General features: G+C 25.3%; 2 protein-coding genes across 3 annotated transcripts; one reads left to right on the top strand and one right to left on the bottom strand.

Annotated features, from left to right (window-relative positions):
• Positions 1-649: 649 nt before the first annotated feature.
• LOC129613972 (uncharacterized) lies at positions 650-9,024 on the bottom strand. Of its 2 annotated transcripts, none has more exons than XM_055528327.1 (5): positions 8,566-9,024; positions 6,057-8,492; positions 4,090-5,883; positions 3,885-4,020; positions 650-1,030 (listed from the first exon to the last, which is right to left on the bottom strand). In XM_055528327.1, exons 2-5 carry the CDS (start codon positions 8,395-8,397, stop codon positions 892-894), a joined length of 4,410 nt encoding a protein of 1,469 aa, XP_055384302.1. In that variant the 5' UTR covers positions 8,398-8,492; positions 8,566-9,024; the 3' UTR covers positions 650-891. The 2 variants fall into 2 exon arrangements, 1 of the variants encoding a protein (XP_055384302.1); XR_008697353.1 differs by adding an exon at positions 3,298-3,751 and having other exon boundaries at positions 894-1,030; positions 6,057-9,024.
• Positions 9,025-9,760: 736 nt separating this feature from the next.
• LOC129613979 (alpha-soluble NSF attachment protein-like) lies at positions 9,761-11,271 on the top strand. The gene is made up of 2 exons (XM_055528339.1): positions 9,761-9,898; positions 9,959-11,271. Exon 2 carries the CDS (start codon positions 10,167-10,169, stop codon positions 11,046-11,048), a length of 882 nt encoding a protein of 293 aa, XP_055384314.1. The 5' UTR covers positions 9,761-9,898; positions 9,959-10,166; the 3' UTR covers positions 11,049-11,271.
• The last annotated feature ends 3,517 nt before the right edge of the window (positions 11,272-14,788 follow it).

Raw genomic sequence — 14,788 nt, 5'->3', positions numbered from 1 at the left:
GGTTTGATATTCGTATATAATTATATTTAATTGTGATGCAAATTGTTTATATATTATTAAAAAAAGCGTCCATAAAGGTATTTTATTTTAAAATTTGAAAATATAATTAAAATTTTTATATTATTACTTTTTCATTTTTGTTAATTTTTTCCAAAAACATGACTATTTATTGTAATAATTTTTTTTGTTTAAAAATGTTCAAGAAGCAAATTTTCTTTTTAACTTTAATTAAAATTGAATTCATTGTATAAATTTTTTTATAACAAATATTTTGTTTTTTTCCTTTTAATAAATTAAGTATGCGAATTTCATTTTATCGGTATCATTATTCATTACATAAAAAAAACTTAAATTTTATTTAATAATTTCTTAATTTTTTTCTTTTTTTAAATTTCAAAGAGATAAATTTCAAATTATTTAGTCATAACTATTATATTTCAAATGACTTCAAAAAAATTGTGGAATTTTTATAAGGACGCAATTTTATTTTTTTTTTATTGGATATTGAATTTAAAATATTTTCTTAAATTATTACAACATGCAATGAATGCATCCTCTTTATAAAATTATTGAAATTTATAGTTTTCTGCTACTCATGAAAAAATAATACAAATTAAAAAAAAAAATAGTAAAATATTTTACATATATAACTAAGTATGTATATAAAAAAACTATATATTTAATAAATTTAAAAAATAAAATAAAATTGAGTACAACAAAAATTTATTTTAATATTATAAATATGTAATAAATTATGTAATATTGAAGAATATAAAGTAATTTTATCAATTTAATAATTACTACTAATATTAAATCAACGTGATCAATTTATTAAAAACTAATTTTTAAATATTAAATTATCATTTTTCTTTTTTCTTTTGATATTTTAATTTAATTGGTAGTTGTTGTACTAGATGATATATATGCGCCTTCTTCATCACTTGACTCGGTCCAACGATTATTTATAGCATCGTTACCTCCTAATCCAACAACACCACAATGATATGATTGCGATCGAAGAAAACTAGAACTTGTTTTTTTTTTTTTTAAATAAAAAAATATGTATTAATAATAATTTAAATATATATATATATATTAATAAGTAAATAGAGGAATTAATATAGAGCGTGTCACAAAAAATGTGATCAGAATGTTACACAAAAAAAAATTTACAATGAATGATTAAAAATCTCGATTATTCGGTAGACTTTCATTACTACAAATGAAATTTAAATAATATTTTATTTTATACCTCTTGTTATTTTATAATTTTAGAAATTTGTAGTAATTTTATATATATATATAGCTTATTTGCTGCAACACTGACTAACTCAATATTGTAAGGAACAATTTTCAAACTAGAGAAATCATGTTTTTCCAAAAAAAGAAAAGATTTAAGGTGATTATTTCTGTATTAATAAATCAGAAAGCCCATTTTTAGATTTATGTCACAGTTGCAGCAAACGAGCGATATTATAAATTAATTTTTCTCTTTAATCTTTAATTAATAAAAATAAAAAAAATAAATTAACTTCATTGATCTTTAAAAAAAAATTTTAGTTTGTGAAACCTTTTTCAGAATTAAAAATCTGTTTTTTAAAGATTATAATTTAAGTTTTAACATTATAGTTTGAAAGATTCTGGTATGATTTATTGAAAATTGTGAATTATCCAAAACAAGAAATTAAAAATATTGGGTACCTTACATCTAAATCTACACAACACAACAAATTGTATACACATATATGTATGTATGCATGTGTTTTTTTATTGAATTAGAAAATTTATTTTCTCTTTTACCAATTTTAGGTAATAAAGTTGTTTTACCATATTAAAGAATGACTCAAGTGACCGATCGATTTTTATTGATATAATATTGAACATATTGGAATTATTTTAAAATGGGGGCCATTTAATAATTTCAAAATAAAAATTCTATTATAATCAACATGATGGTATTGTAAAAATTTATTTCTTTAAAATTATTCGTTTATTAATTGAACTTAAATGAAAAATGATAATGTAAATGAATTAAAATCGCTTTTAATTTTAGCTTACGATAAAGTATTTTTATATGAATATTGGGGCTGATATGCTTAAAATTCTATAATTTAATAATTTTACAAAAAAAAAATATATATATATAGAATAATTAAAATGAATTAGAACCCAATTCTTATGTTTTTCATTTTTCAAATTAACGAACTTGTGCAGTTGCAATTTGCAAACACAAATTTTATTTTCATTATTTTTGACAAAAAAATTTCATAAATAAAAATTTGTGATTTATAAACTGAAAAAAAAATTAAACAAAATACCGAATTATCGAGAAAAATTTTTTCATATATTTTTAAATGAATTTAATGGACGAAAAGCAGAACATAACGAAATTATTAAAAGCTTTGCCACTAAAAAATTTTCTAATCTTTGCGTTCTTAGTTTGACCAGAAAAAAGTTCATATTAAACTTTAAAGTTTCACCCTTTTTAATTATTTTTTGCAATTTGCAAATAAGTTTAATACACAAGAGCTTAAAGAATAAATTTTTCTATTAATTTTTAATTTTGCAAATTCAAATACACTAGAAAAATAAGTTATACATAATGATATTTAAAATATTTTTGAGTTATTGGGTATCTTGTATATAAGAATAAAAAAGAATTTCACTTTAAAATCTTTTAAAGTTTTATTATTAATTTAATTATAATAGTACAATAGGGCTGTAATTATTCAATAGACAGCTAATTTTTTAAATGAATAATAACTTTAAATATTATTTTGTGTAATAAAACTTAAAACTAGCAAACTATTAACATAGCTTAAATTTATTTATAGTGTTTATTTTTAATTTATATTAATAAATATTTCTTGTAAGATTTTTTTTTGTATTAAATTAATAATACTAGAATGCAGTAAGGGGATAGAATTCTAAAAGAATAGAATTAAGGAAATTTAATTAAGAAGCGTTAAAAAAATTTTTAATATAGACAATAATATAGTTAAAAAGCTGCCAATATAGATATCGTTTTGTTATAATTGCATTTTATGACACAGAGTGCATTTTGAACATAAAAATTATATGAATTGTTGTATTTAATGAATAGAGAAAAATATAAGGCGATAACATAAAAATGTGCACAAAATTAAATGCATTTACATTCCATGGTTTCTGTGAACAGTGTGAAAAATATTTAAAATCTAATTGGTTATAAAGCAAACAAATTGTGACCTATAATTTCAATTTTAATTATTATTTTTGGTTAAAAATTATTTTTGAAAATTTCCATTTTATAATTACTTTTTCAATTGGAATTCTTTTCGCTTTTTTTTTTCTCACCGTTCAGATCTGCTTCACTTTTTGTTTTTTGTTTTTTATTTCATATATCAATAAATTAAAAATATAAATTAAATCTTAATTATAATAGAAAGTTTATTATAATTATATTAACGATTCGTTATTACTTTATAAATATTTTCATTATTTGTATTTTTCGTTAATGACTAGAATATAAATCTTTTTATATTAATAAAAAAAAATAAATATTTATAAAAAAAAAAAGTTTTTAAAAAAGGACATTTCTGTTAGAAAAAAGGACTTTCTTTTTTCATTTCAAATTTGAATACGATTCTGTGTTTGAAAGTTCATATTGTACATTTAATTTTAACATAATTTTTTATTAATATTTTATAAATCAGTAATTAGAATCCCCATAGGTCAAAATTCTCCTCTACGAATGGGAGATCTTGATGGCCTTCATAATAAAAAAACAAATTGTTTAGAAAATAAAATAAAAAAAAAATTTAAAATTAAATAATTTTTATAAAATAAAAAATGATTTTTTTTGTATTTTTAGCAATTTCAAATGTTTACATTTAAATAATTACCTTTCAGTTAATTTTGCTGGTTGAGATTGCCTTTTAGCTTCTTCTTTTTTGCGTTTATCTTCTGCAGCTGCTCTCATCGGATCGTATTTTGCACGCCTACGCCACATTTCAAGCTCCATTTCCTTTTGCTTAGATACTAAAAATATATTTTTGTATTTTAATATTAATTCAATTAATATTCATTTAATTAATAAACCAAAATTACCTGAACTATCTCTGGCATTTTTATTTGAAGCACTAGATGGCCTATTACTAACACTACTAGCCGATTTAACACTTCTATTGCTAGCTCTTGTAGTATCTGTACGGCTTAATGTTATTGTTGTGTTTGTTGGACTCTTTTTAATATCTGACTGTTGTTTCTGCAGTGTACTCTTTGATTCATCTTTTTTAAGAAATGTTGCACCTTGTGCGGGTTTATACTTTGATATATCTAAATATCTAGATTGGGCTGAAGGAATTGTGGTACTTTTAGCTGCCGTTTGTAGAATTTGCTTTTTTGCTGATGCTAAAGAATTTGGTACTTCACCTTTCAAACGATTTAAGCTAGAATCACGTGGAACAGATTGGCGCATTGATGCACGTTGTTGCTGTTGAATGCTATTAGCACTTTGAACAGAACGTCTTGGTAATTCAGGAGTATTGGGGCATGCCATTACCCCGCCTGGTGCTGGTTTTGTACCATTATTACCTGCTACTCTTTGTTTACTGCGTTCTATACGCATCAATAATGCTTTGTTATACCTTGTATTTGTTAAAGGAGGTTCAGTAATTTCAGTAGCTGATCCCATTGTTGGCGCGTTAGTTGAATTTTCGTCATATGGCTCATCAAATTCTTCAGATGAACAATAATCCAAATCATCTTCATCATTAATGTAATATGCAACAGTGTCGTCATAATCACTATACATCTTGCGAAAACTAGTACTACTTGCAGACTTCTGCAAGGGAATTTTATTATTTTGTTTTTGCTGTTGCGTAATAGCTGAAACATATTTTTGTGCTGTAATAGGTGTAACAGTTTTATATAACGAAGTATAGCGATGGTTTCCAATATTATTATTACTACTTGATAAAGGTTTTGCAGAGAACGATGAGGACCTTCTTAATGGTGAAGAATTTTGTTGTTGAACATCTTGTTGCTGTGATATTTGACGTTTATTTGTTTGAATTTGATTTTGTTTAATCGAATATGTTTGATCAATAATTCTTTGGTTACGTATTCCTTGTTGTTGAATTAAAGTTCCTGAATTTACTTGGCGAATTGGTGATGACGACCCAGTTAGTTGATTAGAAAAAAGTTGTTGATGGCTTCTTAAAGAAGAATCGAATGAATTTTTACGTGGCCTTGGTAAACGGAAATCATTTGGATATTCTGAGAAATTATTCATTTCATTTGAATAACTTTGTGACATATAGTTTGTAACCGTGTTTGATTTATTGCTTGGATTTTGAAAGGGTTGCGCTCTGTAATCGAAAGACAAATTACGTCTATGTAATCCATTACTACTGTCCCCTCGAAATATATTATTTTGACTGTAATTCCCCAAATGATGACCAGGTGGGCTATACTCATCAGCTGAATAATGGTGAGTACCACTCAAACGTTTTGGAGATTGATTAGATGAATTTAAACTTTTTAGTGAATTCTTTCGACTAGGATTTGACAAAGCTGAACTTGTTTTTTGAACATAAGTATCTGATTCCTGAGCATGTTGAAACTGCTGTTGTGTAACGCCGGAGGGCGATAAATCTTGTAGACTAGAACGAGTTTTGCTAATGCTGCGAGTTCGACCAATGGAATGCAAAGGTGACGGAATTTTTGATGGACTTAAAGGTGGCCGTGAGAAATTTGTTTTTAAATTCGAATCTAAATTCGGCGAGCCAGCAGACCGTCTGCTAACATTTGGATCTGAAGAGGAATATTCCATCCCATAATCACCGATAGCATGTGATTTAAATCGTTCAATCGGTTTGTTGCAATATATCACTGTCGAACCTGTAGGTAAGAAAATTTTGCTTTAGAAATTCAAATACGCATTGAAAATACAAATTTTTATATTTTACATGAAAGGTAGAAAAATATTTAAAGTTTTAAAATTTTGTGATTGAAGTGCCATACTTAGAAAGAAACCGCTTAATTAAAAACTAAAGACATTAAAACTAAATTACCTTGACCATGATCACTAAAAACGGAATTATTTTCTTCTATATATTCACAATTATAGCTGCGAGTCATCAAAGGGTTTCCCGCTACGCTTGAACTGCCAAGTTTGCCGCGATGATGGATATGATCCGTAGGCTTAATTGAAGAAGTAACGCTGCGGGCTCTAGCATTGCGAGCCCATTCTTGAATCCAATCATTTTTAGATTGCGCGGTTTTAAGAACAGCAGTATCAGATATTTTCAAATCGACGCTTCTGGGACTATCAGGAGTACCTGCTAATTCATAGTCACTTAACATAAGCTGAGAATCGGTTTGATTTGTAAAAACGTTCAAGCGATATTCTGCTTTTTGATGATCAGTAAACGAATGACTCATTTGAGAGTTTTTATTATTCATATCTTTATTTGAATTTAAAATTCCATTACTACCGCCCACATTGCAGGAATTTGATGATGTACTTACATATTCGGAACTGTCTATTTGAGATGTAGTCAAACTACTTTTACGAGTCAATTTTGGTTTTGCGTCAAGACTAGATTTTTTAGCTAAAACTCCACTTGTTGTTATACTTGTAAACGTACCCACATCGCCACTTGGAGAACTTGCTGGAGCACTTATTTTATTGTTCTCTAACAATTTCTCAGGTGATTTTTTCCCTTTCATGCGAGACTTAAACTTATCTAAATATGATATTTTAGGTTTATCGACGGCAGATTCGTGAAGGTAGCTCACTTCCAATATATTCTTTCTTTGAAGATGATTGCCTTGGAGTGAAACTTTATTGCTATATGGGGACATATTATTACTTATAGGCAGATCGGTGGGGCGATTTATATTATTAAGTGCCTTTATATCATATGCTACAACGCTATGTTGCTGATGCATTTGATTTAATTTTGATTTATCTATATTCATCAATTCTTTTTGTTCTTCGGTGTAATTGTCACCATCCAATGTATATGTACCCGCTTCACTAACATCATCACTGCCACAAGTATGAAATTCTTTAGCTGCCAAATTGTCTAAAGGAGGTTGTTGACACAAAAAATCAATTTTTCCCAGTGTCATTTGCATAGCAGAAGTTCTGGAAGCAAACGATTTCGACTTTGCAAAATCAATTTGATTATAATTTGACGCTGAGGCGTTCGAAATATTTTTATTAGAGCTTTTTAAAGACGCACTTATCTGCTTATTACTCGCTTCTGATGAATGAACTGTATTCGTCTTTGTCGCTAATTTACTTGGTCTGGGGATTGGTTTACTGTTCATTATAAGCGAACCATCCTGTTCGATTGCACTTGAACGAGGAGACCAACTATGTCTTTTAGTTGGATCCCTTACTCCGCTGGCACTTCTATCACGAATTCTCATTTTTACTTTGTTAGCTTCAGAAGTACTTTCTTGCTCTGACAATTTTCCTTGTTTATTAATGGTATTCCCGGAAACTAAAGACTGATTTAAACTACCCCGTTTACTAACAGCACTACTGCTGCTGTTTGAAGTAGAATTTGAACAAACCGGTACCTGTTTTTTTACTTCCTTTTCTGTTGAAATAGATTTTTTGACTTCTAATTTCGACATTGATGCTCCACGCTTATGACGATTTTGAAAACGCTCTAACATAGATTTATATTTTGCTTCTGCAATTGGATTATTACTGCTTGTACTACCACCAAAATCGATTGTAAAAGCAAAACTATTTTGCAAAGATGCTTCTTGTTTTGTAGGAGAATCTTCTTCATTTGAAGATATTGTTGTATTATTTATATTACTTTTGTCATCTGGTATGTCATCTATTTCAACTATTTTTAATTCTTCCTCAACACCTGTTTTCAAATCTTCCAAATTTTCATTATTTTTATTTTTGAATAATTTATTTTCACCATGCTGATTTTTTACACCCGATATTTTTATTGATGACCTGATTTCATTAGCATAATTAACATTCTTATTATGACTTGTATCGGTATTATTGCTACTATTGTCTTCGTTTTTTTTATTTTCTATAGTGGTTTTTGGTTTTTCTCCAAATATGTTTGTGCTACCATCACCACCAATACAATATGTGGTCGGTGTTAAAATGACATCATCGATTTTTTTCAAGTTTTCAGGTGTTGCATCGGTTTTTTCTTTTCCATCATTGTTTTCTAAAGAATCATCACTGTCTTCTTTTGTAGAATGTATGTTAGAGTTTTTATATATATCTTTAGTATTTAGGAATGTTTGCAAGTTGCCAGTTGCCGAATTAGCTGAGATTGATGATATATTATCTATAGTTTTTTGCGTACTACTTGAAGTAGTTGGCAATGAAAGTTTACTCAATTCCTCTGAACCCCAACCGTCCATTGCAAATATTTTTCAAAATCAAACTTTTTCCAACTAATGTACATATAATTTAACAGATGTACATTGCTTTTAATCTATTTTTTTTTTGCACATTTCTAAAAATTTGAATTGAATAAAAATTTATTTACTAAATATTTGACATTATAAATGATGTCATTAATTACGTACGTATACGATTATTTCAATTCAATTCCTTCAAGAATTTTTTTCTTTTCAATACTAAATATTTTCTGTTAGAATTTATATTCAATTTATCTATATTAGGAAGATTCTAATTAACTTGTTTGTTATTCATACATTAGTTTTTTGCCAAAACAAAAATGGCTGTGCTCTATTCTACTCTACTCATTTATCACAATTTCGTTGTATCTCCACCACTCATTAAGTAATTTTAATCAAATTTTTTTTCTTTTGAATAAAAAATAAAAAACTATATTTTAATTTTCTAGTTTCGTTGGTTTTAATTGGAATACTTTTTCTTAAATATTGCAGTGTTTTTTTCCAAATTACTAATGGCGAAGGAGAAAACCTTGCTATTTTCTAATGTCATTTGTATATGTATGCTGCCAATAAAAACAAAAACAATGGAAAATGAAACCTGACGATTGTGAATGCGTATACGGAAAAACAAACCAATAACGGAAATCCATTATCATTTGCGTTTACTGACTGAGATAAAAATTCTTATATCTTGCTTAATTATTTTAAAAAATTATAATTGTTAATATTTTTCTAAATAATTTTAAAAAGCAAATTGTTGCGATCTAATATTTTTTTAATACTTTTATAAAAATTTTTTCACTTAAATATGTTACTGTCATTTTGTTGTAGAAAGAAAAGTTGAATAAAATTTTGTAAATGATAAAAAGCAAAATATCAAGAATAAAAATTTTTAGTTATGTATATTTAAAAAAATGTGTCAAAAAGATTTTATAAATCTCCACCAAAAAAATGCCAAATTGCAAAACAGATAAATCTACTATTTACTGTTCTCCAGATTCGAGTATTTTTAAGTTTTTCGTTTATATGAAAGCTTGAATATTTGACTAGAAATCATCTCGAAACTCAAGCTATGTTTTTACTATGTCAGCTATGTCAGTCCGAAAATTATGTTTAACTTTTACAAGTCAAGTCAAGTAAGAAAACTTTTTGATTGACATGAGTAAAGCTAGCTTCAAGTCAAATAACGTTTATAGGAACATAAAATAGGTTTCAACTACGCTTGAAGCGGCCGTGTTTTGCAAAAGGTTTCTGCAGAAATTTATATAAATTTTAAAAATAACAAATTTATGTAACATTGCAATACATAAACAAACAAGATTGGTATTAGCTAGTGTTCCATTTTAATATTTTCTAGTAACAACTGGAACATTGGAAACTTCGTTGGAACTGTCAAATTAGTCATCATTTTTTACATTTTAGTGACAATCGCAGAACTAATATTTTGATATTTGATTGATCTTAACTTTCATATAGTTGATTTCTGGAATAGTGTTAAGTGGTAAATAAATAAATTAAATTTTGCAATTAAATATTTAACTTTTTAATTTAAATTTTATAGATATATATTAGCTTTATCCTTTTTTATCAGTTTGCAAATAGCATTTGATATAAGAAAAAAAAAGTAAGCATACACGCACGTACTATACATACATATGTTGAATTTGTCTAGCCCAACCCAGACAAAATACGTAGGTTTAAATTTTTAATCTACTGTTTCAATCTTTTAATTTTTTATTCATAAATAATATCGGACAAAAATAATAAGTATGGGCGACAATAATGAACAAAAAGCAATGCAATTGATGGCTGAAGCCGAGAAGAAATTGCAATACAAAGGTTTTTTTTCCAGTCTTTTTGGTGGGGGGAGTACAAGATATGAAGACGCTATTGAATGTTACCAAAGAGCTGGAAATATGTTTAAAATGTCCAAAAACTGGAGTAAGGCTGGACGTGCATTCTGCGAAGCCGCAAATTTGCATTTTCGTCTTGAAAGTAGACATAACGCAGCAACAATGTACATTGATGCTGCAAATTGTTTTAAAAAATCTGATTTAGAAGAAGCAGTATCATGCTTACTAAAGGCTATTGAAATTTACATTGACATGGGAAGATTTACAATGGCAGCAAAACATCATCAAAATATTGCTGAAATCTACGAATCGAGTCCAAATTTAATAGATAAAGCAATTCATCATTACGAACAAGCAGCTGATTATTTTAAGGGAGAAGAATCAACATCGTCAGCTAACAAATGTATGTTAAAAGTAGCACAGTATGCAGCACAATTGGAAGATTATGAAAAAGCTATCAATATTTATGAACAAGTTGCAAGTTCATCTCTAGAAAGCTCATTATTGAAGTACAGCGCGAAAGAGTATTTTTTCAGAGCAGCTTTATGTCATTTAGCTGTCGATTTATTGAACGCTCAACATGCAATTGAAAAATACGCACAACAATATCCGGCTTTTCAAGATTCCAGAGAATACAAATTGGTTAAAAATTTATGTGAACATTTAGAAGATCAAAATATTGATGGTTTTACCGAAACTATTAAAGCATATGATAGCATTTCCAGATTAGATCAATGGTACACAACAATTTTATTAAGAATTAAAAAAGCAAACAACGATGATCCCGACTTACGATAAAATGATAAATGATAAGGCAAATTTAAAAAAAAAAAAAATAATAAAATAAGAATAAATCGTTATTTGAAAATTTTATATGTAATACTTTAAATTTTATTTATAAATACCTATCGATAAAAATGGTATATTGTGATTTTATTTTTTTTGTTTAAATTTCATTGGATAAAACGATGTAATACCAAGTATTTACGACTTTTACTCAATAAATAATAAATGTAAATGAAAAAAATATTGTTGCTAATTTTTTCTTATTTTATGTTAGAGCAAATAATTAAGCATTTAAACATTTGACTATTTGCATATATCCGCCCTTCCCTTATTGTGCACAAAGTAAAAAAAAATCCGATAAAGCGGAGAGAAAGAAAATTTTTTCAAAGATATTGAAAATTTATATTTGTTTTCAAAATCAAAAAATAAAATATCAAAAATGAATTCAAAATTTATATGTATCTATATATTATAATATACATACATAATATGTATTTCATATACATATACATATATATATACTATATTTAAGCTGTAATGAATTAAAAAATTTTAAAGTTAGAAAAACTAAAATGAAAAAGACTCTAAATTATACCAAGTAAAAATATTTTATATAAATATTTTTATTTCAATTGTTTAAAAAAATTTTAAGCACGCTTGTTATTTAACTTGTTTCCTCTTACTTTCCTTATCAACTTTCACTTATTTATGCTCTTGAAAGCACAGTCGTTTTGCAACTAAAGTGTTAAAGATATAAAGTAAGGGAATTTTCGATAATTCAGATATTAAATAAAAGTTCTAAATTATCTTAAAAGTCTTTTCAAACAGGGGGATTATCAAAAATTTTCTAATATTTATTTCGCTTTCGAAATCCACATAGATGTGTTGTTCTAAATTAAATATTAGGGCAAACACATAATTTACAATTTTATTTAAATAAAACAAACATTAGTTAAACTGTAAAAAATCAGGATAAATTTTATTCAAATGAGTTCTATATTTATTTCCAATATAAAATTTAATCAATTTATTTCTTTTCTTTTTTTTTTTATTATATGCATACAATTTGGAAAACAATATTCTTTGACTTTTATTTAAATTACAAAACGTTAATAATTTCTTTTTTTTTTAATATTTGATTTTTAAAAAATCTACAGGCATTTTATTTTTTTTTTATTCAATCTTTTGTATATATATGTATGTACATATGCATATAATTCGTTTTCATTATAAGAATAATTTTAAAGAAATATAACACTGGTTCGAATCAAAAAAAAAAAAAAAATAAGTGAGGGAATCAGTTAATTTAATGCAATATATTTTGATTCCATGAAAAAAAAATTTCTACAATTTTTCCAAATTTTCAAGGTACTTATTAAAAATTTAATCGTTTCGATTTTTTTATTTAGTTTTATTTAAACTTAATAATTTTTAATCGAATACATAATGAAAAGTTTTCAGGTACAATCACATTTCATAATATAAAATAAAAAATAATTTAATTAATTTACAATTTATCTTTTACGAATTTTAATTCATTTTGAATGTATTACGTGATACCTTACTCATATCATATTTGTTAGATGTCTTTCCCTTTGTTGGATGAACTTCCCTTGTGGAATTGTATAGTACAATAATTAAATTGAAAAAAATATAATAATCAACTTCTTATAAAGACAAATTTTCCATTTTTATGCTTTCAATGGTCATTTATATACAAAATATTTTTCAGGGTTGCTAAAAATTTCAGGAAATTTTTGGGTACCTATACTTTTTTAATGTTGTAAAATATTTTCAAACTAAAATTTGTACTTTAGCAAGCCTACAGATAAACAAATATATAAAATTTTCGTTAAAAAGAACCCATAACATGACCATTTGTATCTGGTACCATGTAATACATTATTTAAGAATTTCATTTATTTAATTTATTAAATTGTCTAGTTAAAATATTTTAAATACAAAATATGTAAAGTGCCAAAAATTTTAAAAATTACTAAGGCGAATTTTTTTTGAAAACTTAATTATGTATATTTTTTCTTTTATAACAACTGATTAAAAAAAAAAATTGATTCATGAATTTTAATGAAAATGTTTTTCTCTCTTATGTATGAATGTACCTTTTAAAATACAATTTGTTAAAATGATTTTCTATTAATATAGTTAGAATTTAATTTCTTTATTTAAAATTATAAAAATTTTATAAAAACTTTTATCTTATTTAAATTTATAAATTGAGCAAATTTAATCGTAATTTACAATAAATTAAAATATAAACCAAAAAAAAATAAATCAAAATGTTTATTTTAATAAAAAAAAAAATAGGAAAACCTTATTGGTTTACTAAAATATTTAAAAAAAAAAAAGGGAAAGGACGGAATTGTAAAACTATTTTGTTGATTTTTGCTTGATTAATTGCTTATAATTTTAAGGCCCCTATTGAGATTTCAAAATTTTACGAGAGAAACAAAATAAAATTTAATTTTTAATATTTTACCACTTTTTTTTTCACTAAATATTTAAAAGTAATTTTCAAAAATTTTAAAATTGCTAAACAAACACTTTACTTATTAGTGGACATTAAAAATCTAACAAATTTGGAATGTTCATTTGTTTAAGACTTAATTTTATCGAAATTAAGCCCAAAAAAAAACTGCTTTTAAAAAAAATTTTTAAGTATTTCTAAAGTTATGTTAATTGTTAATTTTATTTTATATAAATAATTACATATTTACGTAGATAATATTTTTAAATTTAAAGTCCTAAATAAAGTTCAATGAAAAAACTTAAAAAAAAAAATTACGATTTGTTTTCATTAGTTTCAAACAAATTTATATAGTTTCTCTATCTATTCTTAGGTGGGTTTAATAATTATGACTAGTTAAAATCAAATAATGATATACTTTTCTTTATTTCTTGTGTAAGAATAACAAAATAAATTATGGCACAATTTTAACAAAATTGAAAATATTTTAAATTTTTAAAAAATAGAATAAGTAAAATTAGTTCCCTTTGCAGTTAAAGCAAAAGCCAATATTAAAATTGTTATAGAAAAATTTAAAATATTTTTGAATAAAATACAAAAATACATAACATCATAATTATGTATATTTGTAATAATCACAAATTAGTGTTTGAAACTTATTCCCTGTGTTTACATAATGATACTGCATGGTGTACTACTTTGTTTTCTTTCCCAATACTTCGTATGTCCTTTAAGTTGCATGAAACCTTGTAGGTAAAACGAAGGGGTCAAGAAAAAAATAAAGAAATAGTATCATACAATGACATCATAGTGAAAATATGCCCATTGCCGAACTTGAACTGATCTTTTTTCTGTCTGTTTTATATTTGTTCTCGTTGTCATTCTGTAGTATTATTTACTATATGCTTAACCATATCAAACAAAATAAATTTCAATTCAGTCATCCTTTCCTTTTTTAACAATATAAGGCAACAATATACACATGAGTGTCATTGTTTTACAAAAATAAATATGAAAAATTGAAAATATTAATGAAAAAAAAAAATATGAATAATATTATAGCTCTGGGAATATTTTGTTACTGGGTATAAATTTAATCAAAATATTTTTTTAAAATAATTTGAATATTTAAATCTATAAAGTTTTGTTTCATATAAGTAAAATTACTTGTATTGTCAGCAATTGATGATATTTTTTAAGTTGATAATTGAATACTTCCAGTTTTATTATATGCAACAAGCAAGTAACTGCATAAATAGTCCAATTA

Source organism: Condylostylus longicornis, unplaced genomic scaffold (assembly GCF_029603195.1).
Source record: "Condylostylus longicornis isolate FDR11 unplaced genomic scaffold, ASM2960319v2 ptg000098l, whole genome shotgun sequence".
Classification (NCBI taxonomy): Eukaryota; Metazoa; Arthropoda; class Insecta; order Diptera; family Dolichopodidae; genus Condylostylus; species Condylostylus longicornis.
This window is presented reverse-complemented; position numbering and strand designations above follow the sequence as displayed.